Source organism: Saccopteryx leptura, chromosome 1, assembly GCF_036850995.1.
Source record: "Saccopteryx leptura isolate mSacLep1 chromosome 1, mSacLep1_pri_phased_curated, whole genome shotgun sequence".
Classification (NCBI taxonomy): domain Eukaryota; kingdom Metazoa; phylum Chordata; class Mammalia; order Chiroptera; family Emballonuridae; genus Saccopteryx; species Saccopteryx leptura.
In genome coordinates, this window is record NC_089503.1 from 349,070,880 (window position 1) to 349,098,386 (window position 27,507).

The window sequence follows — 27,507 nt, forward strand, 5'->3', positions numbered from 1 at the left end:
TAATAGTATATATGTACCAAAGCTTTTTAATCCACTCGTCCTCTGACGGCCAAGTATCCTCTGACGGACACTTGGGCTGTTTCCAGATCTTTGCTATTGTAAACAATGCTGCCATAAACATGGGGATGCATTTCTCCTTTTCAAACAGTGCGATGGTGTTTTTGGGGTATATTCCTAAAAGTGATATAGCTGGGTCAAAAGGCAGTTCGATTTTTAATTTTTTGAGGAATCTCCATACTGTTTTCCACAGTGGCTCCACCAAGTCTGCATTCCCACCAGCAGTGCAGGAGGGTTCCCTTTTCTCTACATCCTCGCCAGCACTTATTCTGTGTTGTTTTGTTCATGAATGCCATTCTGACTGGTGTGAGGTGATATCTCATTGTGGCTTTAATTTGCATTTCTCTAATGATTAGTGATGTTGAGCATTTTTTCATATGCCTATTGGCCATCTGTATGTCCTCTTTGGAGAAGTGTCTATTCATTTCTTTCGCCCATTTTTTTATTGGATTGTTTGTCTTCCTGGTATTGAGTTTTACAAGTTCTTTATAAATTTTGGTTATTAACCCCTTATCAGATGTACTGTCAAATATATTCTCCCATTTTGTAGTTTGTCTTTTTATTCTGTTCTTATTGTCTTTAGCTGTGCAAAAGCTTTTTAGTATTTGATATAGTCCCATTTGTTTATCCTGTCTTTTATTTCACTTCCCTGTGGAGACAAACTGGCAAATATATTGCTGCAAGAGATGTCAGGGAGCTTACTGCCTATGTTTTCTTCTAAGATGCTTATGGTTTTACGGCTTACATTTAAGTCTTTTATCCATTTTGAGTTTATTTTTGTGAATGGTGTAAGTTGGTGGTCTAGTTTCATTTTTTTGCAGTAGCTGTCCAATTTTCCCAACACCATTTGTTGAAGAGGCTGTCTTTACTCCAATGTATGCTCTTACCTCCTTTGTCAAATATCAGTTGTCCATAAAAGGGACTTTATATATTTTTTCTTTAATATGTGACCTAATTATTAAGACATATTTCTCAGAAATGTGTATATAGTGCACCTAGAATTATTTGTAAGATTTTAAATGCACCCCGACTTCAAAAAGTTTGAGAACCACTGGCCTAGACCCATAGTCTCCATACTGGGGTACAAGAAGATTTTCTAAGGATATGTAAGCATTAGGGGCTTCAGGAAATCAATTTACAGATTCTTGCCTTCCAATTGTACTCTTCCATTAAAATGATTTTCCCAAAAAAGTAACTCAATTTCAAATACCGCCCTTGCTTTCTCTTTTTTTACCAAAAAGAAAAAAAAAGGTAAAAACAGGAGGCCGAAAGAGCTTCCTGTATTTCTTTCATTCATCCAACAGATGCTTCCTATGTTTCTTTCATTCATCTGATAGATATTTATGGAACATGTGCTATGTGTCAGGCACTATTCCAGAGGTTTTGAATAAATAAAAATTCCTGCCTTTTTAGCATTTACATGGGAGGGGTGGGGGGTTGAAAATAGGCATTAAGTAAATGAAAGCATGATATCTGAGCAAAGATTTGTAAAAGGGAGAGTCTTCTGGATCTCTGAGAGAATATTACAGATAACTCAGAGAATTCTATTACACACCTAACAATGTAAAATAAGAATTTTTAAAATTAACAATACCTTCAACAATTCTATCATCAATATCTTGGCCTGTTCCATAGGATTCAGTCAGATATCTGTTTAAAAATAGAATATTCAAATTAAGATGACAATAATATTACACACATTACAATTTTAATATATTTTTTTTAATACATGTAAAATTTACTCCTGGACCATCATTGTAACTGGTTTTTTTAAATTATAAATTTTTATTTAAATATAACTATTATAGCTATTTAAACATTTAAAAGTCTATTTGAATTGTCTTTAACATCTAAACTCAGCACTATTTTTTTAACTGTTTTGGGAAATATTCTGACTTTAACCAACTCTCTGTTTTTAAATATGCCACACATTGCATAGAATAATATTCACTTCTGCATGAGATTCCAAAGTCTTTTATGATAGCCTATTAATTCAGTCTTTATGGCTAAAAAATACAGTAATCTGCAACTGAACAAGAAGTTCACAGGCGAGATAAAATATGACAGAACTACATGCCTGGCACATTTCCATACAGAGTAACCTCAATTTACAGTTTTCACTTCCCTAACTACTTGTTCATTTTCAAAAGTCTATATTAACCACAGAGTCACTATATGACTATTATATACAGGAAAGAAAGAAATTGAACCACTTAGAATTCCAAGAGTATTAAGAAGCATTCATTTAACCAGAAATGTATATACATATTAGGCAATAACAAACTTAGATTGGATTTATACAAATAACTCTAAAAAGCACATATATTTGCATTAAAAAATGGCAAGATTTGAAAAAGGGACCCACCATGTAGCCATCAACTAAGAACTATATAATACAGTGAAAACACTAGTGAGAATTCAGAATGCACTCCCTGGACCTAGCTGTGGCTTCAACATTAGATTTAACATCCCTGAGTATGCATGTTGAAAGAATTAAACTATAATGAGCACTACTGTTCCTTCTGTACTTAAAATGTTATGCTTTTAAACAAAGTACAGAATTTAATTTTTTTAGTTTAACTTGATGGCAGCAAAGAAGATACACTGGAAGAAGTGCTGTGGCGAGACAGAAATAAGGCAAATCGTCATGAACTTAACAAAAAAAGGGTTTGAACCATACTAATGGAGGGGAATATTGAGAACAAAATGTAAAGGATGGATTTTGAAAGAATATTCATCAATTTCCCTTTGCCTAACCAGTGCTGATCTCTTCCAGTATCCTCAAGAGAATAACATCAGAAATAGTTTTCAATCTACAGCCTAGGTTCCACATAAGTTGTCTTTTTTAAAAAGGGATAGAACCCACCATTTTACACTATGTCGTACAGCATGAAAAAGAATTCAAAGTCAACCTGTACAAATTAATCTCAAAGAGGTATTTGTATCTTTGTTCATAACATAGTCATAGCAGCACTATTCACAATGGCCAAGAGGTGGAAGCAATCCAAGTGCCCACTGACAAACGACTGGATAAACAAACTGTGACAGATACAGACAATGGAATATTATTCAGCCTTACTAAGGAAGGAAATTCTGAACTGTGCTACAAGATAAATGAACCTTGAGGACATTACACTAAATGGAATACGCCAGTCACAGAAAGACAGACACTATATGATTCACTTATATGAGAGGTATCTAGAGTAGTCCAAATCATAGCGGCAGAAAATAGCAGTGTGTTTGCCAAGGGCCGAGGTAGAGGAATATGGGGAATTGTGTAATGAGTATAGAGATTCAGTGTTGCAAGATAAAGAGTTCTGGAGACTGGCTGAAAAATAATGTGAATATTCTGAACACTACTGAACTGTACACTTAGAAATGGTTAAAATGGTAAATTTTGTTATATATATTGTTGTTGTTATATATTTTTACCACACACACACAAAAGAAAAATCAACCTGTTCAAATTATTCCAGGTTAGCTAAATGTTCCTCACCTTAGAACAAACTTTGTATTTTCCGTTTTGCCAGCTCCTGATTCTCCAGATACAATGATAGACTGACTCATCTTGAGCACCTTCATGTCTCGAAAAGCCTTATCAGCTACGGTCAAAATAACACATTAATGATAATTTACTACTAAATAATAGAAAATTCATTTCCTATCAAAAATAACTTGCTCCTAAAAAAATTATAAATGTGTGTTTATAGTTGATAAAATTTTTAAATAAAATTATTTGAAAGTATTCAAAACATCTCTAAAGCATGTACTTTAAATGGTCTGGCTTATTATCCTGACAGCTAAGTAATATGAAAACCAAATAAAAAACACTTATGTTTATACTAATATGTCTCCATATTATGAGCTGTGGCTTAGTTCTTCCCAGAACCAGAGAAGATCAGCAGAGATTAAAAAAAAAAAAAGCTCACTATGAATAACTCTAATGAAGTCCTTAGCAAAAAGCAGGAAGTAATAAGCTATCAATTAAGAACTCTAAAAAAAACATTCTTCTGGGGAAAATAACACATAATTGTAAAATAATTACAAAATAAATCCATGTTTTCTTATGTAATACCAATATTAAGTTTAAACATCTTGTAGAATTATATCAACATTTCAAAAATAGGCAAAACTAACTGCTTTAATTTGTTCAGATTTTTAATTGTTTATATACATATATTTTTATATACATATATTTTTTAACAATCTTCATTATACTCCAACAATTTATGCTATAAAATGTCTTAAAATTTAAGACTATGCAGACAAGTTGAACATGATTTAATTTTGTTAAAATGATCTCAAATTAAAACAATTTTAATTCAAAATTAGGTCCTAACCAATTTAGTCCTATAAGACAACTATTTCTGCGCTCAGACAAGTGCTACCCTTACCAATGAAAAGGGCTTTACAAATGCCTTTTATCTTTTTTTAAAGAAATAGCTTTTATTCTAAGGACCAAATGAAACTACATGGAAGAGAATACGCATCCTTTTGACCAACTTCTAAGCAATCTGTTCCACCCACTTTTGTGGAAGCATTGTAAAATACTATTTTATCAGTAAAAAGTAGCCAAAAATAAAAACCAGTTTATTTACATTTTAGACACGTAATTTCTCTCCAGTGATGAGCTTGCTCACATTCAGGTTCTAAAGATTTTGTACCATTTTGGTAGCTGATTGAAAACACATCATTACCCATTAGAGCATTTTAGAATCAAAAGTCAATCTGCCCTTGCACTGAAATTGGTTGACATATTCAGTCTGCCCCATAGTAAACAGCACACAAGCCAGCCAAATCCGGAAGTTCACAAGGCCAAAACACAGGCATGAAGTGAAAGCCCAAAGAGAAACAGCTGCACTAAGAATCAGAACCAAAACACGTCATCATTTAACTACAGGTTATGTCTGGATCCAAAGGGTTAGCTAACATCTCTGTGCTTGCAGTTACCAGCTATGGTATGGGGAGAAGGGAGTGTCAAGTAATTAATTCCATCTGTCTGTTCCTCAGAGCTGCAGTGCTTTAAGCTAAGAGAGCGCCCTAAGAAAGGAAAGACAGATACTGCTGTCTTCCCACACAGAATCTCCAGAAATATGAAGTATATACCATTTTCAGTCCTTTAAGTTTATAAAGCCCTAATGCAAAATAAGGCCTGGAAGACATCTGCTCTTACAGCTCCTATCCAACCCGAGTAACACGCTCACAAGTGATGACCTGGGAACAGCAAAAGGCCTGGGCCTCCAATGTGTAAAGGAGGACACTTTTAAGCTGGAGCTGATTCTGTTGAAGAGTCAAAAAGAACCATGAGGTCAGCTTTTATTATGTCCTACTTTCAAGTGGGTGAACACACTTAAAAGGACACAGACATTTAACAAAGATACTGATATACAACTGTCCCATAATTTGGCTGTAAAAGTATTCTTCCCTACCCTGTGTAAAATACATGCTCCTAACAATGGTGATTCATCCAAAATGCACAGAAGCTCTCTAAAATACCTTATACATAGTCAGCCAGACCAGGTGGTGGCATAGTAGATAGAGCATCAGCCTGGGACGCTGTTCAAAACCCCAAGGTCGCCAGCTGGAACACAGGCTCATCCAGCTTCATTGTGGGGTTACTGGCTTGAGCCCAAAGGTCACTGTCTTGAAGCCCAAGGTCACTGTCTTGAGCCCAAGGTCACTTTCTTGAAGCCCAAGGTCACTGTCTTGAGCCCAAGGTCGCTGGCTTAAGCAAGGGGTCACTGGCTCAGCTGGAATCCTCCAGTCAAGGCACATATGAGAAAGCAATCAATGAACTACTAAAGTACAACAACAACAAGCTGGTGCTTCTCATCTCTCCCCTTTTCTTTTTGCCTGTCCATGTCTTTCTCTCTCTCTCTCTCTCACACACACACACACACAAAAATTAAATTCATGGTATTTTCTATTAACTTATTAAAAAAAAAAACCTGAGTAAATTTGTATGCAGTAAGAAAAATTAAAAATTATGATGCAATGAAATTACTTACCAATTGCAAAGACATGAGGTGGCATTGTCCCAAGAGATTTTCCTTGATATGACTTTATTGTTTCTGAAGAATATATTTTAGGTATGTCAAAGTATGGGTTCACGGCAATCAGAATGTTGGCGACATATGTCTAAATAGGAAAAACATAAATGTAAAGTTTTACAATTACTATTTTCATTTAAAACTAAACAAGGCTTGCCTGGCCTATGGTTCTCAGTGGATACAGTGTCAACCTGGAGGGCTGGGGTCGCTGGTTTGAAACCCTGGGCTTGCCTAGTCACGGCACATATAACAAGCAATCAATCAGTGAACAACTAAAGTGAAGCCACTATGAGTTGACACTTCTTGCTCCCCATCCCTCTCTCTGCTCTCTCTGTAAAACCAATAAATAAAATATCTGAAAAATATCAGCAACTAAACAAGGCTCATCGGAGAATGAAAATTTAGCAAACAAATGCCTTCAATTCTCTATATAACTAGGATCCCCAAATCAGCATTTCTACCCCTAAACATTCCCTGATCTATACAGCACCCATATTTTTCTAACTCTCAACAAATACAGCTTCTTATTTCACTGTTATCTCAAACTCAGTACATCCAAAATCAAGATTATTTCTTTTGACTTCCTTTTGCCTCATAGAAAACAATGTCTCCTCCCATGTGCTCTCCAGGTTCATTGTATCACGACCAAGTCATCACAGAGAGTTAGGTCTCCACGCCTCCAGCTCACTCAACCTTCTACTCATGAAATCTACTCTCCCATTCTATTCCTACAGCCCGAATTCTGATCATTTATATTCCTCACCTACACTATTTCATTCATCCTATTACTGAAGACTTTAATATAGCTCATAGGATCATCCAGGACTATTCCCATGCCAGAATAACAAGAATTAATTTAGCTCTGTGGTGACCATTTGGTCCCAGATTTTGCAAAACAACATATGCTAACCATTACCTAGAATATTGACGAACTAAATGTTTAATGAACAACTGAACCTTGCTTTTAAACTTGGAATTTAACTGTGGCTTTAAAAGACCAAAAAAATGTACCAATAGGATTTATAAAATTCCTGCGGGTAGAAAGAGAGATGTGGTTTAGCAATTAGTTGTGGTTTACTGGTCACACTAGGACACACAGAACCATATTTTCCTCTTTTCTACTTCTATTTGTGGAAGAAAAATGCTGTGGAAGTCCTGAACTCTTAGACTACTAATCTAAAATTCAGTGAATGCTCCTAAAGATGTTTCCTGGAGTGGGGTAAAAAAATAAGAAATTCCAGATAATAATATTTCTGTGGGAGACAAAAGGAAAGTAACAGAAATCTTAATAACCAATGAAAATGTTAAAGTGGGCCTGGCCGATAGTCCAGTTGGTTAGAGCACTATTGTCCCAAAGCACAGAGGTTGCCGATTTGATCCCCGCTCAGGGCACATACAGTAATGTTCCTCTCTCTCTCTGTCAAAATCAATAAATTTTTAAAAAGTTTTAAAGAAAAATAAATGTTAAAGTGAGTTAGCTATTGTTATACTAAAGTCTAAGGGAAAATAGTGACATTTCTGGTTAATGGGAAAGAAAAATATATCTAATTTAAACTTATTCCAAATTGCTTCCTTCTCTTCAAATTTTATAGTAATAACTATATTTATTTCTATATTGCCAATTTTTAATGACTTTATAACTAAAAGGCATAACTGACTTGGAAAAAACAAGCCAAGCTAATCTCGGCTTCAGTTAACTGAAAATACTGTTCCTCTAAACAGGAAGCTGATGATGCCAAACAGCCACTCTCCAACATAGGGCATGTGCCCAACTGCATATATACCTTAGAAAAAGAGGGTAAAAAAACTAGTAATAAGCCTAAAATTCTCCAGAGTGGTGTAGACATTATACGTGAGAAACTAAATCTTAAAATTTCACAAACAGATAATTTTTTTATTTATCAACCATGCAATTTAGCAAAGACTTGTGAGTAACTAAACTCAATGTTAAAAAAAAAGACAACTAATTTTTAAAATACAATTAATACTACATGTAAACCTAGTTGTTAATGGCCACAGTCAGCACATACAGTACTACTGCAATACAGGAAGCATTAGAAGACCAATTAGAATGGGGGGGGCAAAGGAGATGTCGAGGGGAACACAGGGGTGTGGGATGCATTCAGGGGGACACTAGAATCTATGTAAACACAATAAATTAAATCAATAAAAAAAAGAATCCAGTGGGTATTAAGCTTTTGTATAAACATCCCACATAAAAACAAAGTATCTCAATTTTTAAAAAGTATGATGATTCTGTAAAGGTAGTAAAAAATATACTAACATCAAGAAAAAAATTTCAGTCAAAACTTTTTCAAATAAGTAAGATTGCTCCACCATCACCAAGTAATAGAAGACAAGTAAGAAAAAATAATGACCAATTCTACTTGAAAGATGATATTTCCTGGTTATATCCAGTCAACTTTTATGGGCTTATTACAAGTTAAACTGCTTTAACAAACAAATTTTAGAAGTTTGTATTATTATGGTATCTAAAACAACATTTAGCACACATCAGATGCCCAATAGCAGTCTGCTAATTGAGTTTTGCTTCTGAATATATCTCTAATGAGGAATAGCCATAAATAAACCTAAGTATACTCTTTAGTTAGCTGATTTTTTAAAAAATAAAGGAGGAAAGTAAAGACTTAAAACTGTGCTATGTATACCGATAGATGGCAAATAAACTCTTTTGGAAAAGACTAGATTATTTCTATTTCCCAGCTGTCACTACTTGGACAGATGGCAAAGACTAAAGGTAATTTAGTCAGAATTAACTAAGTACAATTAGGCAAACTGATAGTGTTATAAAAGATTAAGACTGTCATTTGATCTAGGAGGTGTCAAGAGCCATGTGTTTTCTTCGTTCAAAAATAATGAAGAGTACCATCTTTATAACAGGAGAACTACAGTGGGTCATTTTTCTCCTGCCAACAAAGGAATCTATAACTAGGTCATATTAAAATAAAACCCCTAATGTGCCCAATGAGTAATTATAATTAAAACATATTAGTAATTATCCATCTGAATGATTTGGTGTAAATCTATTTACATTAAAAGCATTCTCTTTTATTTTTTAATATTCTGGACTTTTAAAGTAAGGCATCTATTTAGGAAGTAACTGATTATTTCCTCAGGTATTGCCTTTATTTACATTTTTTGTCATTCAGGTTTTTAATTTCAACATATACTTCTTACAGTATATGTTGCCTTAAATTCTTTGCTAAACAATGTGTAAAGTAAATTAATTAAACAGCTTGACATATATCTCCCCACAAAAAATCAAAACCCACAAAAAAAAATAATGTTTTTTTAAGATAAAAAATTGAACACTTTTAAGTCTGAAAGATTCTAGATGATGCTCTGAATTATTTTATTCCACAAATATCTTCCAAGTGCCTACTATGGACGTACATGTTCTAAGCCCTGGAGTTAAGAATAGTAGTAAGGGCCCTGGCCAGTTGGCTCAGTGGTAGAGCGTCGGCCTGGCGTGCGGGGGACCCGGGTTCGATTCCCGGCCAGGGCACATAGGAGAAGCGCCCATTTGCTTCTCCACCGCCCCCCTCCTTCCTCTCTGTCTCTCTCTTCCCCTCCCGCAGCCAAGGCTCCATTGGAGCAAAGATGGCCTGGGCGCTGGGGATGGCTCCTTGGCCTCTGCCCCAGGCACTAGAGTGGCTCTGGTCGTGGCAGAGCGACGCCCCGGAGGGGTAGAGCGTCGCCCCCTGGTGGGCAGAGCGTCGCCCCTGGGCGTGCCAGGTGGATCCCGGTCGGGCGCATGCGGGAGTCTGTCTGACTGTCTCTCCCCGTTTCCAGCTTCAGAAAAATGCAAAAAAAAAAAAGAATAGTAGTAAGTTAGAAAAAACTCCTAACCCTCATGGAGCTTACATAGCAAATATAATTTTGTGTTAGTAAATGTCAAGCTTGAAATAATTATCCCAACAAAACTTGAATCATAGGTAAAGTACTTACATAAATTCTATCTTTACTGTATCGAACTTTGATATTATGGAGAAGTGTGGCTTCATTTAAATACATCAGTGAACCTGAAAAATAGAATATAAAGATCATTAGATATTTGAAGAAAAAAAAGTAAAGTAAAATAATACTATCTAAATCACTATAATCCAAGCTAAATTCACTTGTTGGATTTAATTCCATCTTTTTCAAACCCTGGTACATGTAAACTCAATTTAAAAAAAGAGGCCAATTTCAGATATATCCAGTTTACATATGTTACAGTGATACTTACACAATGAATTTCCAACAAAGTGAGTATATCTAATGAGTACCAGGTGAGTACACATTAATGAAGGCTGGTTAAAAAGCCAAGTACAATTCAGGTGGAAAGGAAATACGACTTTAGATAGCACTGGTTTTAATACACTTTTGAAACAACAAAGCGATGACACTAATTTAATCTAATACTTTAAGTTTTATAGAAAATAAAATGCAAGATATAATTTTAGAATGGAAAAGGACCATTAGATCATTCAACCAGTGCCTCAAAACTGGTATGATGAAAAGTTCTGGAAATAATACACTTGACCCTTGAGGAACTTGGGGTTAGGGCTGTTAACTCCTCTTACAATTGAAAATCTGGATATAACCTATGTCAGCCCTCTACAAACTTGAATTTCCAAGCACAGATTAAAAATATGTATATGTCTTGCCTAACCAGGCGGTGGCACAGAGGATAAGAGTGTTGGACTAGGACGCAGAGGACCCAGGTTTGAAGCCCAACGCCACTGGCTTGAACGTGGGCTCATCCAGCTTGAGCGCAGGATCGCTGGCTTGAGTGTGGGATCATAGACATGACTCATGGTCGCTAGCTTGAGCAAGGGTTCAGTCGCTCTGCTGGAGCCCCGCTCCCACCCCCGTCAAGGCACATATGAAAAAGCAATCAATGAACAACTAAGGTGCCACAATGAAGAATTGATGCTTCTCATCTCTCTCCCTTCCTGTCTATCTGTTCCTATCTGTCTTTCTCTCTGTCACACACACAAAAAATTGCTTATGTCTTAACCCAGGAAATGCAGCTAGTTAATGTTAGAATCAGGGTAGAAATCTTGTTTTTGTGATATCTGTTCTACTAATATGTTAGAATATAATGCATATGTACACACACACACAGTCTGACATACTCTATTCTCCAGTCTTCCAATCCTCTGAGCTTCATTTCTACATTCCCACCACATGCTCGAGTAGACAAAACCAATCTTCTTTCCAACCACTTTGTTTCTATGATTAGCACCACCGGACACCAAACCTTAGGCAATACTTAGGATCATCTTTTCTCTCCCTCCTTGCTGTAAACCAGTATTTGACTCTTTATATCATGTGATAGCACAGTATCAGACTCAGTGGCAGGCTCTCAAAATTAGCATAATCTAAATCTCTGAAATGTCTCCCCTTTCTCTGCATTTCCACTACCCCAATCCCAGTTTAGGTCACATTACCTCTTTTGTAATCATAGCACCCTCGTAACTATCTACTGTCTCAGTCTCTCTCCTCCCTAACCCAGACTGCTCAGCACACTAATCTAACTAAACCAGAACCCTAATTTCATCTTTTTCCTTCTCAAAATAACATCAGTGGGTCACCATCTACCAAAGTCCATATTCAAGTATGATATTCAAAGCTCATATTAAAGCTACATTCAACTTACCTTTTCATATAATTTTCCACAACTTGCTTTAATATTGTCTAACTTACAAGCAGAATAAACTATTTATTAAACCCAAATACCATTCATGTACTGGACTTCACCTCTACATATCTAAGTATCAAAAATCTACCTATCCTCTAAGATCAGTTTAAAGACTAACTCATAAACAGTATTCCCCATTCTCAACACTACCACCACCACCAGAACTACTTCCTTCTTTGTACAGTGTGTCCGTAAAGTCATGGTGCACTTTTGACCCGTCACCGGAAAGCAACAAAAGACGATAGAAATGTGAAATCTGCACCAAATAAAAGGAAAACCCTCCCAGTTTCTGTAGGATGATGTGGCAGCATGTGCGCATGCGCAGATGATGACATAACACCGTGTATACAGCGGAGCAGCCCACGGCCATGCCAGTCGAGATGTGGACGGTACAGAGGAAAGTTCAGTGTGTTCTGTGGCTCTCTAAATTCGAATCCGTGACCAAAGTGCAACGTGAATATCAGCACATTTATAACGAAGCGCCACCACATAGGAATAACATTACTTGGTGGGATAAGCAGTTGAAGGAAACTGGCAGTTTGGTGGAGAAACCGTTCTGGTAGGTCATCAGTCAGTGACGAGTCTGTAGAGGCTATACGGGATAGCTACCTAAGGAGCCCTAAAAAATCTGTGTGTGAGTCCACATCGAACTGCACTGAATAGGTATGAAACTGGGAGAGTTTTCCTTTAATTTGGTGCAGATTTCACATTTCTATTGTCTTTTGTTGCTTTCCTGTGACCAATCAAAAGTGCACCATGACTTTACGGACACACTGTACTTTCTTCATGGTCTTTACCACAGGCTACCAGTATTGCAGTTATAATTTTGTATATCTGGTTTTGGCTACTAAATCAGATCTCTTCAGAGAAACACCCTGTCTGATTCATTTGCTTATTTGCTTGATTCCCCAACAAGGTTGTATGTATGCCTACACTGTATTATTCCTATCGTACAATTCAATACCTAACCAATTCTGTCAAATAAGAGCCTCCTGCTATACCTATCTCAAAGACTGCCCAGCTTCTTCTATATTCATATACTGCAGCAAACCCACTTCCCAGAGACACAGAGCTCACTGATTTTTTTAAGGGTTTTTTTTATCCTTTTTATTAAATTCACTGGGATGACACTGGTTAACAAAATTACACAATTCTGAGGTGCACAATTCTACAACACATAATCTGTACACTGTATTGTTTGTTCATTACCCCTACATGACTATTTCTAGTACCATTTTATAGCAGAACAAAGCAGAGTAAGAAGTGGGTGGACTCTCTGTCGGTCAAATAAGTTTGTAAATATGATATATATGTTTGCTCACTTATAGTTTGCATTGGGTGTGGGAGACAGGCTGTAAACCGGCAAAGTCATTATAGCCTGGGCTTAGTTTTAAGACTAAGCCTTTCCTGCCTTTTTAATACTAAGATCATTTCAAAACTAAATTTTCCCCCACACCCTTGACTGATTGCATGATGTGGGGTGGTGCACTCTCATGAGGAATCCCATTATGCCTCAGATAAGTGACTTTGTATCAGAGACTTCCTTGTTTGTATATTGGATTCAAGGTTTTGATTTCTACACTATAAAATGGGGCAGATTAGAGGCCTACTCTCTCAGTTCCTGAAATCAGCATTGCAAGGAGAGGCAGCCAAGATGGGGGAATGCTGAAGAAGCCAGTTTATGCAGTTTGTGCAGAAAGAAGGAGATGGGGAACTGAGGAGAATAAGGCTGGTGAGCCAGAAACCTTTGATTCTAGGAATACTCGAATGCGTCAGTGGCTTTGGGAGCCCTGAATGGAAAGGGAAGTGTTTTCCCACTCTGTGTATTTCTTGCCCCCTGGGTGCGAGCTAGGATTAAATGAATGGCCCATCAGTTCTTGGCTCCGCTGTCTCATTACCATCTGTCTGAATCACTGTGAACCTGCATGGCCAGGTGGCTGGGTTGGTGGCCGTGGCTACTGGCCTTTCAACCTCCAAACCGGTTTAATGGCAGTTTTCCTTTGAATTAAGAAAATATTTGAAGAAGGTAGGCAGCAGAGGTGTATGTAGCTTCAATTTTTGGTCACCTACCTTTCTATATTCCTGCTCTCCTTCCATCCCCATCCCAGGAGCCTGGCCTACATACCGCCTTTTCTATTCAAAGCGCGGTGTTGAACCACTCCCAGGTCTCTCACCTTCCTCTGAACTACCTGGTTGTTCGATATTCTCTGCTTCCTTTAAGTAAGAATTCCTGATCCCACAGTAAGCTCTCCTGGAAAAGCTAGTCATATGACGGTTAACCTAGACTGACATGTGACTGCTCGCTCTCATTTCTTTACCTCCTTCACACTCACCACCAACCTTCTCAGGTTATCTGCTAATTAAATAAATCTCTAACTGGTGAAATGCCTTCCAGTGACAATACGAGTATGGACAGAGGGTCTTCCTCTTAAATCGTACTACTCAGGCTGTTCCATATCATGGAAACATGGAAAGGAAAAGACAGAGAGGAGCATACACTTATGATGCTCATTTTGCCAGAATGGGAAATGGTAAGTCTTAATTTCCTAAGCATCCCTACAGGTATGGCCTATGTTCACAAGGATCTCAAATAACTTCCTGCTTCACCTAACTCCCTCGGCCTCTCCTCTGCTAGCAGCCAGCCTTAGGACTACTTGATTTGACTAATTATGTGCAATCCTTCATATAATCTGTTTGCCTTTTATGCCTGCTTATTCAGACATAACTATTCTCATAGTAAATGTTTAAAAGACCCTGGCCAGTTAGCTTAGTTGGTTAGAGCATCATGCAGAAACACCAAGGTTGTATGTAGTGGGTTCAATCCCCAATCGGGGTACATATGTGAAGTGACCCATGAATGTACAACTAAGTGTAAGAACAAATGAATACTTCACACTCTCTCTTCTCTCTGTCTTTCTAAAATGAATCAATATATTTTTTTATTTTAAAAAGTTTAAAAAAAAAAGACATATAATAAAAGAACACTTTATAAGCTCCCTAAGCAGCACTCCGGTAAAGTTTCTAATGAAGAGTGGGGATGACTTCATTATTAAGTTTAGGAACCTGACAAAGGAGTTATGTAAACATTTAAGACCCTGCTTAGTCATTACAATTCTAATTCACTGGAAGAAAAAAGGAAACCACAAGCAACTTCAAAATGGTAGAAGTCAATCAATTCTGTAGTTACATTTGTACCAGTGGTTCCAAAACTGCAAAAGACAACTTGGGATTCCTCCCAATATTATATCTACATTTTATTACTCTCAAATTATTATTATTATTATTATTCATCTTCTTCTTTTTCTTCTTCTTCTGCTTTTTCTTCTTCTTCTTTTCCAAGTAAAAGGAGAGGAGACAGACTCCCACATGCGCCCCAGCTGGGATCCACCTGGCAACCCCCGTCTGGGGCCTATGCTCTGCCCATCTAGGGTCACAATTGCAACTGAGCTATTTTTACCACCTGAGGCAGAGGATTCATGGTGCCATCCTCAGTGCCTGGAGCCGATGTGCTCGAACCAGTTGAATCATGTCTGCGAGAGGAGAAGAGAGAAAGAGAGATAGAGAAGGGGAGAGGAAGGGTGGAGAAGCAGATGGTCGCTTCTGTGGGCCCTGACCCAGAATTGAACCTGGAATATCCACATACTGGGATGACACACTACCACTGAGCCAACCAGTCAGGGCCTTACTCTCAAATTCTAATGATGATAATTCATAAAGAATATTATATACCATGTAAGTAATAGTAGCTTCAAAATCAGCATGAAGAAAATGCTATTAATTACTGAGTTCCCATCCCTGAATTATTTTCCTGGGATTTTGTCAATACATAGCAATCAAGTAAAAAGGCAAAATTAACATATTAATCTTCATATATAAAACCCTCCACATAGCATAACATTAACCACCATGATATGAAGAAGAGGCAAAGATTCTAGAAATACACACATGAAACCCTACAAAACAATGTCACAGCATTTGGCAGAAGACAGTGGTATAGTGACAAGCCTCAGAAAAAATAACTAGTAAGTGATGGAGCCACTTTAGCTGAAAAACCTGTGTTTTAAACTCTACAACCAAAGCTGCATTAATCATGCAGTTTCAGAAAAGGGAGTTCGAGTAGAACTGGCCTATGAGAATGGTTACCATCCACACATTAGCACTGCTGCCCCACTGGCTCATCCCTGAAGACACCTGAAGGATGCAGCAAGCTTACATTGAGAATGGGGAAATTAACTGGACAAGTATAACGTCAAGATGAAATAACCAGAGGGAGAATGTTTTTAAATATTAGTTTAAGAAATAAATTTTAAATTTTTAAAACCATTTCTGTTTAGCTACAAGTGGCTATTTAAACAAACAAACAAAACATTTATTTTAATGTATGAAAAGAATTCCTAGTTCTGAATACCCTATCAACCTTTTTTTTTAATTCAGTAAGTGGAGGGGAGGCAGAGAGACAGACTTCCACATACACTCTGACCAGGACCCACCAGACAAGCCCACTAAGGGGTGATGTTCTGCCTACTGGGGTGTTGCTCCATTGCTCAGCAACTGAGCTCTTCTTAGTGCCTGAGGCATAGGCCACGGAGCCATCCTCAGTGCCCAGGGCCAACTCACTCCAATCAAGCATGGCTGCAGGAGATGGGGGGCGAAGGAGGGATGGAGACGCAGATGGGCACTTCTCCTGTGTGCCCTGACCAGGAATCAAATCTGAGACATCCACACCGGGACAACATCCAAACCAAGACAACAATCTACCACTGAGCCAACCAGCCAGGGCTTCAACTTTTAACAGAAAAGAATATTCTTTCATTTTGGATGTGGCAGAATCTCATTCTTTTTTTTTATTCTAATGATTGCTATTCAGAAAAAAATATTACCCCATCACAGAAATTCTCCATCAATTTTGGAAAAGAAGGGAGCTTCACATTTTCTTCTAAATCTCTTACACCTAATAACAACAGCTACCATTTATCAAGAGACTATTAGAGATTAAGAACTATGCTAAGAATTTTAAATATGTCACCTCCAGACTTGCAACATACACATGACTCCCATTTTAGAGATGAGAAGCTGAAAGAGGAGACATAAATTGCTCACAGGCACACAGCTTCTCACTCGTATAGTCAGAATCTGAACTCAGGCTCTCCTTGAGTCCACCACTCTCCCATATTCCACACTGCCCATTCACATACAGGATTTCACAGGCTTACTCAAATGTGAATTCCCAAGAAAATCAACAAGGACAAAATATACTCTTTGCTCTTTTTTAAAAAAAGTTTTAAGACTTTATTCATTTTAGAGAGAAGAGAGAGAGAGAGAAGAGGAGGAAGAGGAGCAGGAAGCATCAACTCCCATATGTGCCTTGACCAGGCAAGCCCAGGGTTTCAAACTGGTGACCTCAGTGTTCCAGGTCAACACTTTATTCACTGTGCCACCAAAGGTCAGACCTGCTCTTTTTTTCCCCCACATTTCCTTTTTTTTATCATTATTAATTTTAATAGGGTGACATTGATAAATCAGGGTACATATGTTCAGAGAAAACAACTCCAGATTATTTTGACATTTGATTATGTTGCATACCCCTCACCCAAAGTCAAATTGTCTTGCGTCACCTTCTATCTGGTTTTCTTTGTGTCCCTCCCTTCCCCACCCTCCTTCTCCTCCCCCCCCCCACAACCATCACACTCTTGTCCATGTCTCTGAGTCTCACTTTTATCAGACCTGCTCTTTTTTAAAAAACTTTTTATTTACTGATTTTAGCAAGAGAGGAAGGAAGAGAGAGTCAGGAGCACTAATCTACTCCTATATGTGCCCTGTTAGGTATCAAAGCAACAACCCCGATGCTTCGGGACAATGTTCTACCACCCAAGCTATCTGGCCAAGGCCTACATTTCTTGATTTTAGCTGTATTCTTCAAGTGAAGAGTTTTTAACGTCAGATATCTAATGAAATCCATGACTACTGGACATGGTTCTTAAATACTGCCAAGTAAAAACTGAAATATGATTACTACTTAATCTTGAAAATGTAAGAATTAATGTGGCTTGTTCACTGAATAAAGTTTTTCCACGAGACATGCTAAGACAGTTACAGTCAAAATAATGTTTCATTTTCATATAATGTTCTGGAATTAATTTTTCAACTAGCACGTATTAAACAGTTTTTTAAAATGTGTGTTTCCTTCAAACAATAGCATTAAATGGGTCCTCTTGACTCAGCTTCTAAATTATTGAACTACATATACTGCTATAAATACCTGATTCTAGACAAGGTTCAAAAACCATTAACAAGAGATCTTTAGTTTAGACTTCATAGTAAATTATTACCATTCCCTAGTTTTACACAACTGAGATAACACTAGAAAGACATTCAAGAGACCCTTTTCACCAAAGTACAAATGTGAAACAATGATGAATTTAGGGCTTTTGAGCTCCTCCGGTCACATGAATCTTTATGTCAAAAGGCCACATATTTCTTCTGAACCAGTATCATGTACTTAGTAATATGAATTTTTTTGGAGGAACAGTTTCCTTTTCTGTACTGAGAATGACTTTTAAGGGGATACTTACAGTTATCTTCCACATCTTTTTTACTGTCCTCTTCTGCAGGGAACACTTGGTTTATGAGAGCCAAAAATGTCTAACAAAGAAAACAAGAGTTCATTACACTAGAGGTATATAAATAGTAAGAAAAACAAAGAAGTTTAATTGCATACACTGTAATAATGGCAACAACATGTTCCTCATTAAAATATAATACATGATCCTACTATTAAATAAGTTTCTGACCCAAAAACAGTATAATTTTACTCATGACAATGAAATCAATAATGAAAAATCAGTTTAAAAAACCCTATGCTCTAATATCTATAGTAGGACAAAATAAAAGTGTATTAATATTGCACTTATATGGTATACTATTAACAACTTCTTTAAGAATAAAAATTTTAATGTATATATATGTAGCAATTTTTTTTTTTTTTTTTTTTCATTTTTCTGAAGCTGGAAACAGGGAGAGACAGTCAGACAGACTCCCGCATGCGCCCGACCGGGATCCACCCGGCACGCCCACCAGGGGCGACGCTCTGCCCACCAGGGGGCGATGCTCTGCCCATCCTGGGCGTCGCCATGTTGCGACCAGAGCCACTCTAGCGCCTGGGGCAGAGGCCACAGAGCCATCCCCAGCGCCCGGGCCATCTTTGCTCGAATGGAGCCTTGGCTGCGGGAGGGGACGAGAGAGACAGAGAGGAAAGCGCGGCGGAGGGGTGGAGAAGCAAATGGGCGCCTCTCCTGTGTGCCCTGGCCGGGAATCGAACCCGGGTCCTCCGCACGCTAGGCCGACGCTCTACCGCTGAGCCAACCGGCCAGGGGCAATTTTGTTTTTAAAAAGAAAAAAGTAACACTCAATCAGATATACCAACAGAACGACTACTATTTAATTAATGATATTTGAATAAAACATTAGATACAAATTCTTAAATATGCAAGTGCTACATGTGCTACAAATATAAACAGTATCAGAATTATTTGGTCCATAAAAGTATAGGTATGCATGAATAGTTTGTATTTGTTATATCACTTAAATATTTACATAAAATCCTAAAATTAAGATAGTAGTATCTTGTAAGAGATATTATTTCAAATTACATCTAAAAAGAATCATATTTTATTCATGCCATTCTAATAGTAATCTATAAATTTATACTTCTCAAGAAATTATAATTATTTTGTGGTTGAAGTTTACACTGGTAGCAAATAAAATTCTAAGGAAAAAATTGTTCAATTATTGTAAAATATTTGTAGGTTTGTATATGTATACATATATGTGTATGTGTGCACGCACACAAGTATAAGACAAGATCACTAATATATTTTACAGAGTTAATTCAGGCTGCTGGCTAACAGCTCAATTTAGTCATACCCAAATTAGAACACTGTTATGCTCTAAATACTCTGTAAATTAATAATTTGGAATCCAGTACATTGTTCTCAATGTTATAAATGTGAAAAGATTTAGAGAATAGATCACAATATTGAAACTAATAAAAAAAACTAATTCATAACATACATTAAGTATATTAATGGTAATATAAAACAACTCACAAATTATAATAATGATCCTACAGGAAAAATGCATTCTGAAATAACATTGCTAACATCATAGTCCTATGTGCCCACTTTCACAGCCATGGCAATGGGGGTCAGGTCCCCAGACTCTAGGTGTTGCTTCAATCCTGTTAGGAGCCATGTGAAATAAAAGAAGTATCAGGTGGAGAAGAGGTGAAGGGCGAACTTCCCAAAATGGGAAGGTTAGAAGGGCTGAAAGACTAGTAAGCAGTCCTAAAAGATAGTTTCTTGCCCGGCCCTGGCCGGTTGGCTCAGTGGTGGAGCGTTGGCTTGGCGTGCAGGAGTCCCGGGTTCGATTCCCGGCCAGGGCACACAGGAGAGGCACCCATCTGCTTCTCCACCCCTCCCCCTCTCCTTCCTCTCTGTCTCTTCCCCTCCCGCAGCCAAGGCTCCATTGGAGCAAGGTTGGCCCAGGTGCTGAGGATGGCTCCATGGCCTCTACCTCAGGCGCTAGAATGGCCCTGGTTGCAGCAGAGCACTGCCCCAGATGGGCAGAGCATCGCCCCCTGGTGAGCGTGCCAGGTGGATCCCGGTTGGGCACATGCGGGAGTCTGACTGCCTCCCCGTTTCCAACTTCGGAAAAATACAAAAAAAAAAAGACACCCCCCCCAAAAAAAGATAGTTTCTTGCCCTCCTCCACCCTTCAAATTATCAGCAGCCCCAATCATCTCCCCTTTTCTACCTGCTCAATGAGAAACAGACAATCTGCATAAGGCAACTGTTTTCTCTTAGAAGAGCTCTTATCAAAAGAAGATCATGTAACAACTCATACCACTCCTTGAAGGAAGGACAAGTCAGGTAGATCAGTTTGCTGATACAGTTGAACAAAGAAGAGGGAATGATTTAACTTTAGTAAGGAACATATCTTTGATGATAGCAATGGCTTTTAAAGGTCTTCCAATGTGACCCTCAATAAGAAGTAGGTTTCACATTCCATTAGGTATGTGTAGTATGTGTGTGTATTTTACATGTCAGCAAGTATGTGTATGGTATGCATATGTGTGCATTCAAATGAAAGAATTGGTCAAATGAAACATTCTCCATATGATATATTGATATTTTCTAATGCCTTTCATTCTGTCTTGAACCTCTAAATTGATTGTATGTTCTATATGTGCATGAGACTGGCCTTCAGGCTAAAGCCCTAAATATATGGATGGCATTTAAGGATTGATATTTTTTCCCCTATTTTGCTGGTCTTATCTTTTATCAATCAATAGTTGCCCTCTCAGACTCTTACCATAATACTTATTCTTATGTATTTTTTTCTCTTTCTCTTCTATTCTTCCCATCCATAGTGTTTATCAAGCCCCTACCATGAACCAGGTGATGCTGGGTGCTTTGTGTTGTCGTTCACAGTACTCTTTTTGCCTGGAATGGCACTCTCCGCAGCCCTTTGCTTAGCAAATACTTATTTCTCAAGACTAATTGAGGTCCCCGCCTTTATGAAAGTTTCCACAAATACCAGAGCCCTCTCTTTTCCTCCATGCAATAGAATTTACTATTGGTTACTTCATCACTTTATGCATTTAATTCCTTAATATATAAAAGCTGATGATCTCCAGACCATGAATTATCTAGGTCAGTGGTCGGCAAACTCATTAGTCAACAGAGCCAAATATCAACAGTACAACAATTGAAATTTCTTTTGAGAGCCAAATTTTTAAAACTTAAACTATATAGGTAGGTACATTGTTATTAACTTAATTAGGGTACTTCTAAACTGGCCTTTGCTAAACACTCAAGGGGCCAAAAAGCTGCATGTGGCTTGCGAGCCAGGGTTTGCCGACCAAGGATCTAGGCTAAAGATTGTGTCCCAGCAGAGCCCAAGCTCTACCTTGATCAGGTGTCCCTAATTCAACTTCTTCACACAGTGGGACACTCCTGCTTATCAGCAGGACTGGCAGCTTCTTCCAGACTACTCTTGAGGCGGCTATGAGGATTCTACTTATCAGTGTCGACGCCAACTGCCACCGGAGGAAAGACACGACCGACACACAAGTTAATTACAAGAATCACACAGGCAGTTTATTACTCAAAAATCTTTTTGGCGTCCCTGGGTACAGCTGAAGGGGGCCCGACAGCATGTTGCTCTCAGCTGTCTTTGGTCAGAGGGGCGTGGAGACAGTCCATGTTAACATTGGAGTCTGGGCAACTACCGCAGGGGGCGGGGGGGGGGGCTTAGCTTTAGTACCTTTTCTGGCCAACACCTTCTAACAGGTGTCAATCCATAGGATTATTACCTCAAATCAACTTTTTGGGAGTTCCTTGAAGGGAACCCTTTTTATGTTAATCTACTGAAATTTTACATCAAGCCACTTTTAAGATGTTCCTAGGGAAGCCCCCTGTCTACACCAACCCACAGAGTTATGACATCAAGCCACTTCTTATCTATATGTAACTTCACACACACACTGAGCCCTGCGTGAAAGGCAGAGTCTGTTTATCATATCTGTACACACTATATTGATTCCTATCCAGACGACATAACTTTAATTTCCTTAATTGCTTTTAATATTATATCCTAATTATTTTTATATATCTTCCATATTTTTCTATATTTCTCTATATTTAATTACTATAACCTTATATTACTGCAACAGATTGCTTCTCTTGTGGATCCTTTTAACCATACAGGGGGAAATTAAGATTAAAAGCAATTACCAAAAATTTGTTAACCCTCAAAAAATGCTTGTGAAAAGAAGCTTCAACTTTAGTTTATGGAATTATCTACAGATCCACATTTACATCTTAAGTGTTCTTACTAGTTCTATGTGCGCACCTGATTGATATTCATAAGGCATAGGGAAAGCACATAAAATATTTAAAATGTAAAAAAGGCATATACCCATAAATAAAATTTCTTCTATGCTTGAAGTGAACTGTTGTCACCGATGGAGATAACAGAATTATACCTAAAAACACAACAAACTTAGCATATATACTTTTCACTTCATTTCAGCTTTCTGAATTACTGTCCTTACAAAATATGTTAAAGAAAAAATAAAAAGAAGACTTTGAAGGATAATAGAAGGCTCACTAAATTTCTGTCACCCCAAAATAAGCTACTTTGATATTATTTTGAGTTAAAGGCATTGAGAAATAGTGTGCACAAGAAGGGCACTCTGACCCTTCCTTTTATTCCTGAGAGCAGGACATGTAACTCCGTGTGAAAGGTGTCCTCCCTGTACCAGAGGGGAAGGCAGACACTCTTACCGCCGGAGCAGGGAAGTGAGGCCAGGGAATCCGTGCAGACAAACTGTCATACTGACCCTCATCCTCCTGAGCACTTCTCCACAATGCGCTGCCCCTCCCCCAAGCCCTTTCGTCTTATCAATTCTTCACAAGTTGTTTTTTGTCTAAAAAGTATAAAAGCTTTCTGCTCTGGGCACTTCTTCAGTTCTTCATTCCCTTATGAGGGCTCCCAAGTGCATGTGAAAATTTAATAAAAATTATGTTTTTTAACTGTAAATCTCTTATGTCAATTTAATTCTTGGACCCAGCCAAAGACCCAAATTAATAGAGGAAAATTCTTCCTCCCCTATAAATTCAAACAAATAAAAAGAAATGAACTTATTTTCTTTTAATGTGTACTGCATTGTAAGTACAAATAGGTACTTGTTAATAAGAGAAAAAACTTAGAAACAGTTTGTTTTTTATTTCCTGAGGGTATCTTTAACTGGCCTCTTCTAACATGCTACATTATATATTATGCATTCAGGTCCCTGGGTTGTTTACAGTAACAGCATAGTTTTCTCTATAAAAAGTTTCATAAGTGACCCACCTTGTTTTTCTTCCTTTTTTTTTTTTTTTGGTGAGAGGAGGAGAGAGCGTGAGATAGACTCCCACAGGCAGCCTAACCAACATCTATCTAGCAACCCTGTCTGGGGACAAAGCTCGAGTACCGAGCTATTTTTAGTGCCTAAAGCTGACAAGCTCAGACCAAACAACTGGGAAGGGAAGAAGAGAAGGGGGATAAGGAGGGGGGTAGAAGCAGATGGTCGTTTCTCTTTTGTGCCCTGACTGAGAATCAAACCCGGACAACTACATGACAGGCCGACACTCTATCCATTGACTGAGCCACCAGTCAGGGCCACCATCTTGTTTCTCTAAGGTTCACAAAAGGGTGGCAGTCATATGGCATTAGTTATGTCAGCAGAATATAAATTATTCATGAACATTCACAGAGTCCAAAGAAAACAAATGACATCAACAAATTTATTTAGTCAGAAGACCTACTTAACAGAAATATTAATTAAATGGAAAATTGTAAGGATCTCACATAAAAAGAGACTCTACAGACCCCAAAAAGAGTGAAAGAGACCCCTGGTCATTTGATCTCCAAACTCTCACTTTGTAATACTGTCTGATCTATGTCTAAGCATAAAAGGAAACAGATAACATGTATACAAAATTAAAGTATGCTTTCATGTTTCAAAAACTGTCACTATAGCCTGACCAGGTGGTGGTGGTACAGTGGATTAAGCGTTGACCTGGAACACTGAGGAACCAAGTTCAAAACCCCGAGGTCGCCAGCTTGAGTGTGGGCTCACCAGTTTGATTGTGGGGTCATCAGCTTTAGCGTGGGATCATAGACATGACCCCATGGTCTCTCGCTGGCTTGAGCCCAAGTTCACTGGCTCAGCGGAGAACCCCACCCCCACCCCCACCCCCGTCAAGGCACGTATAAGAAAGCAATCAATGAACAACTAAGGAAACTAAGATGCCACAACAAAGAATTGATACTTATCATCTCTCTCCTTCCTGTCTGTCTGTCCCTATCTGTCCCTCTCTCTGTCTCTCTCTTTGTCACAAAAAAAAACTTAAATATCTCTATTTATTAGAAATAAATTTATTCCAAGTCCATGTTAATAAATTAATAAAAAGCTTAAAAGAATTGCCTAGGAGCTAAAGCAAAAAGCAAAATTTGATAAATAATCCCATTCACTTTTCATATTTTTGATTTGTAACATGTTGCATATATTACCTATACTTTTTATTTATTTTTTTATTATTATTATTTTTTTACAGAGACAGAGAGTCAGAGAGAGGGATAGATAGTTATCTATAATTTTTAGATTTGGGTCCAGGACCCCTTACCAATAGCTTCAACTAGCCAGGCGGAGCTTCAGGTGACCCAGGCTAGACCAGTTCCCCTGACTCTCCTGATTGGTATCTAACCCCTGTCCCACCCTGGGGCATACTGACAGTCAACCTCCATCACTTATCTAAACATTCTTTACTTAGAGCCACCCTACCTCCCCCATTGTTTAAACTGCCACAGGTAACAAAAATGTTCCCCCTGCAGTGAGAAATACAGTGGGTCCTTGGGTTATAACAGTCATGTTCCAAGTTTACAATGCTCCCTCCCATAAAAACCTTTAAAAAATTAAGATGTGAGTGTTTTGGCTTATGCAGTTAGCATTGTATTTACAGACTAGCCTGGAGTAATTCTTTAAGAGGGTAGAAAGGCCTGCAACAGATCCTGTGCCTTCTATATCAACTGCTTCTCGAGATGAAACACCTGTAGTACAGGTAGAATCATCTCCAGCATCTCCTGCATGTTCCTTAGACAATCCTGATTCACCTGACCCAGTGTCTCCAGCACCTTCTGCAGGTTCTCCTGCCTCTCCAGCTTCCTCCTCCCAATAGGTCACTCTCCCCCACCTTGCAAGGCCCCCTCCAGTGTGCAAGCCAACCACAGGAATAAGGGTAAGGAATATTTTTTTTACACTCATTTTTGTCTTTTTTTTCTGTTACTTATGTCCTTTTCCTTTTTCTGTGGCTTAGTTGTGTTTTTATGTTCTAGATTATGATTTTACAACTGTGTTAGGATAGGTAAGTGACTTAGGCTAGGGTGTGTTTTGACTTACACCAAAATTCAGGTTCTGTCTCATCCTATCTGTTCACAAATGCATAAATAAACTTCTTATAAAATTCACCAGGCCTTGTATGTCTCTCCTTTGGCAATCGAACATTATTAATAACTTCATAATTATGTATAAAGAAGAGTGTTATATTTTATCATGCTATCTTCTTTTCTTCAAAATGTGATAATAAAAGGCTCCCTCACTTTCTGTCTGATTTTACCACAGGGTCCTATTTTCTCCCAAGGGTAAGTACTTCTGATTTAATTAAATAACTCATTAGAAAACTACGATTCACTTACCAGAAAACTGCTTTCCACTATTACACTGTGCTAGTAATATCTACTTCATTGATAAGGGAGATGTCTGCATAAAAAGAAATCAAATTTCGGAATCTTTCTGAGATACTCACCTTGCCTTTCTGGTTCAAGGGTTCAATGGTTAAGCTGTCAGGGCCAATGTCCACAATGTTGCCCATCTGAAACCCATCCGTAGGGTGCGGCGCCCAAACGGGCTTTCCATCTTCCATTTTCGAAGACAGCTGTATCCTGTTTCAAAGGAACAAATAAAGCAACATGAATAACTTTGGAAATAAAAAAAACAAATAACCTATCTTTTTCAAAAATTAACATGTAAACTGCAATTTCTAGAAACACATGTCTACCCCTCCCACAGGTAATCCCCCCTCTCCCGTCCTGTTGCAACCTGCCCAGCTCTTATCCACCTTTAGATAAGGACCAAGCAGAGGCGGCTCTATCCACAGGTACCGTCTGCGTCTGCGTTGCTACAGCCTTCCTTCAGTAGAGTACTTACACGCTGAGTAGTACAGAAAGAAAGAACAATGGTCTCAGCTTTTACCTACTGTCCCAGCATGATTTATAACAGCACTCCCTTTTCTGGATTGCACAAAAAATTAAACAGTTAGTTATTCTAGGAACAAATGTTACTGTGTTGAGTTAGCTCAGAGTTGGACAGTAAGTCATTTCAGACCTGAAGGGATAAATCTGAGAGATTACTTCCTCTGGAAACTTTCCCTGACCATCTGAGACTACAGAGACACCTCACCCAAGTGACCCCTGTAACGTCTTCACAGAACCACTCAGCATACTGTTTTTGTTGTTTTCTTATTTTTTTTACTGAGACAGAACTTATACAAAGTATATACAAATCCTAAGTATACAAAAGTTGATGAGTTCTGACAAATGAACATAACCATTTAACAGACACCCAATCAAAATACAGAACATTTCTATCACCCTAGAAATTCCCTCATGCTGCCTTCTGGTCAATCCCTACTCCTCACAGACACCTGCTGGTTTGTGTCAGGGCCAATATCCACAATATCCACTAATCTATCATCATAGATTAGTCTCTGCCATTCATTAAACTTTATCTAAATGAAATCATAGAGGATATATGCTTTTGTGTTTTGCTTCTTTCTTTCAAAAGAATGTTTGTGATACTCAGCCATGGTGTTGTATGTACTAGCCTACTGAATGACTATGCAATTGTTTAACTGTTGTCCTATATTGATGAACATTTGGATTGTTTGTGATTTCTGCCTATAATGTATTCTGATTTAATTTTTCAAGTGTTCCCAGACAGCTTCTTCCATGTTTGGCATTCTCAGACTGCATATTTACAATTCTGTCTTTTGAGAGTACCTGAAAGGGTCAATTACATGTAAAATATTTAAT

The 27,507-nt window shown here is 38.1% G+C and overlaps 1 protein-coding gene across 8 annotated transcripts in view; it reads right to left on the reverse strand.

Moving 5' to 3' along the window:
* The window catches only part of MYO6 (myosin VI), a 108,202-nt gene extending 81,843 nt beyond the window's left edge, over positions 1 to 26,359 (reverse strand). For all 8 annotated transcript variants that reach the window (XM_066358994.1, XM_066358993.1, XM_066358991.1 and 5 more), the window contains exons 1-6: positions 26,223 to 26,359; positions 18,387 to 18,456; positions 10,077 to 10,150; positions 6,066 to 6,195; positions 3,554 to 3,659; positions 1,652 to 1,707 (exon numbers count right to left, since the gene is read on the reverse strand). In XM_066358994.1, coding sequence (XP_066215091.1) covers positions 1,652 to 1,707; positions 3,554 to 3,659; positions 6,066 to 6,195; positions 10,077 to 10,150; positions 18,387 to 18,456; positions 26,223 to 26,339 — 553 coding nt within the window. In that variant the 5' untranslated portion in view covers positions 26,340 to 26,359. The remainder of the gene's footprint in view (positions 1 to 1,651; positions 1,708 to 3,553; positions 3,660 to 6,065; positions 6,196 to 10,076; positions 10,151 to 18,386; positions 18,457 to 26,222) is intronic.
* Between the last annotated feature and the right edge of the window lie 1,148 nt (positions 26,360 to 27,507).